This window comes from Canis aureus, chromosome 11 (genome assembly GCF_053574225.1).
Source record: "Canis aureus isolate CA01 chromosome 11, VMU_Caureus_v.1.0, whole genome shotgun sequence".
Lineage (NCBI taxonomy): Eukaryota > Metazoa > Chordata > Mammalia > Carnivora > Canidae > Canis > Canis aureus.
Window position 1 is genome coordinate 28,269,599 of NC_135621.1, and position 1,996 is coordinate 28,271,594.

Below are 1,996 nucleotides of genomic sequence, written 5' to 3' on the forward strand. Positions count from 1 at the left end.
ACAAAAAAAAAAAAAAAAAAAAAAAAAAAAAAGAAAGAGAAAGAAAAGACAAGTCAAGAAAAGGGAAAAAAGAAACCTATAGGATTAAGTGTCTACCTACCTGAGGCTTCTTACAGCATCTGTGAGGTAGGGATGGGAAAGAGCAGGAGTGTCTACGGAAGACACCTTTGTCCTCTTTCCCTTGGAATTAGGATGAAAGGGGAAAAGAGAGGATCCTAAATAATCCCCCCCAATTTGTTGTGGAGGAAGACTAGGCCCTTTTCCAGCTGCCTCTCCCGGGCCTCAGGATCCTCTAGCTTCTGATTTTTCCGGAACTCACGGCGGATGGAGGCAAGGTAGAAGTCTCGATCAGTGTAGCGAAGCCCACGACCCTGGCGCAGCAGGGCCCGGTACAGACTGAGCACCGCCTCTCGGCTCCATGGGGCCATGGGGGACAGGCAGGGGCTGGGCGTCACGCTATAAGCAGAAGGGAAAAAATAGAAGCCTAGAATCAGAATTAATGATGGAAGGGATGATCGAGATGATCTAAAATTCAGGAGTTCTTAATCTGGGTCTCAGGGACCCCCAAGGTCACACTGTACTTAGTGGCAGGTCTAGGAGCAGACCCCAGCCTCTCAATCCCCTCTCCTAGATTAAGCACAGTTACGCTGAAGGGCCAGGAGTTGAATCCCGGCTCTGACATTTACCAGCCACATGACTTTAGGCAAAGTACTTAACCCTTCTGAGCATCAGCTTCCTTAGTTGCAAAATGGAGATATTATGTTAAAGAGTACCTACCACCTAGGGTTATTTTGAGAACTGCGTGAGATAATGCACGTAGAGCCTCTATACAAGAACTTGGCCACAAGGGGTGGTCTAGAGTGGCTGAAGGCAAGGACTCTCAGCCATACTGGAATCCTAGCACCACCACTCAGGAGATGATTACCTTGGGCAAGTTTCTCAACCTCAGTTCTCCATCTATAAAATGAGGATTAAGACTGCATTCTGCCCATATGGTTGGTATGAGGACTAAATGAGTTAATGTATATAAATGTGTTCAGATTAGTGCTTGGCACATACTAAGCACTCTATCAGGGATAGCTACTTCTAGTGGGGCCTGGCCTGGTTTGTAAGTACTCAATAAATATTAGATTTCGTTACACATCCATTGCCAACGTCTTCTTTCAGTAACGATGAACCCTTTATACAGGTACAGAGTGGCATTTGTAAAATGCTTTATCATCCATTACTACACTTAAATTCAGGAACCTCGAAGGTGGCCAGGGCTCCTAACAATGACAATGAACGCCTACTGAGTGTTTACTATAAACCAAGCCTATTCCAAGCACATCCCACAGAATGTCGCATCTCATTCTATCAACAAACCCAGGGTCATTATCCCCATTTTAAGTGAGGACAGTGAAGCTCCCAGGGAGAAATAACTTGCCCACAGGCACACCGCTGGACAGGAGGGCTGCCTTCCCGACTCCACCTCGCATGCCTCTGTAGTTACCATTTGCTGGGCCCTTATCGTGCAGTGCGCTACAAACTTTCCCAGCACATAAAAGGCACCCTCAAAACAAGCTGGATGAAACAATCAACGTCCCTAGGTGGAAAAAATGATCACTACGTCTATTTCAGATATGAAGAAACGAGACTGAATGGGGGAGGTATTTGGTAAAAAGATCTGAACTTTGGGCCCAAAGGCAGTTGGCCATCAGCGTCCGGCCTCACGGACTTCCTGCGCGAGCCTGAACAAGCCACCGTCCCTGTCCTTTTATCAAATGGAGAAGAGCGACCCTCGGCCCCAAGGGCCTCTCGGAGTGGGAGAGGACTCCAGAAAATCAACAGGAAAAGTGTTTTATGAGATTGCAGGCGACTGTCACGCGAAGGCTGTTAGTACAGGGTCGCTCGGCGACTGGGCGACTGAGCCCTGGCCGGTTCCCCGTTCCTGCCTCGACCCTGGGGGGCCGGGCCGGGCCGGGGCGGGATGGGGAGACCCCGGGCTGGGGCAGGC

The 1,996-nt window shown here is 49.0% G+C and overlaps 1 protein-coding gene across 1 annotated transcript; it reads right to left on the minus strand.

Annotated features, from left to right (window-relative positions):
* Positions 1–215: 215 nt before the first annotated feature.
* Positions 216–428, minus strand: MIURF (mitochondrial elongation factor 1 upstream open reading frame). Its single transcript, XM_077914454.1, has one exon. It carries the CDS (start codon positions 426–428, stop codon positions 216–218), a length of 213 nt encoding a protein of 70 aa, XP_077770580.1.
* Between the last annotated feature and the right edge of the window lie 1,568 nt (positions 429–1,996).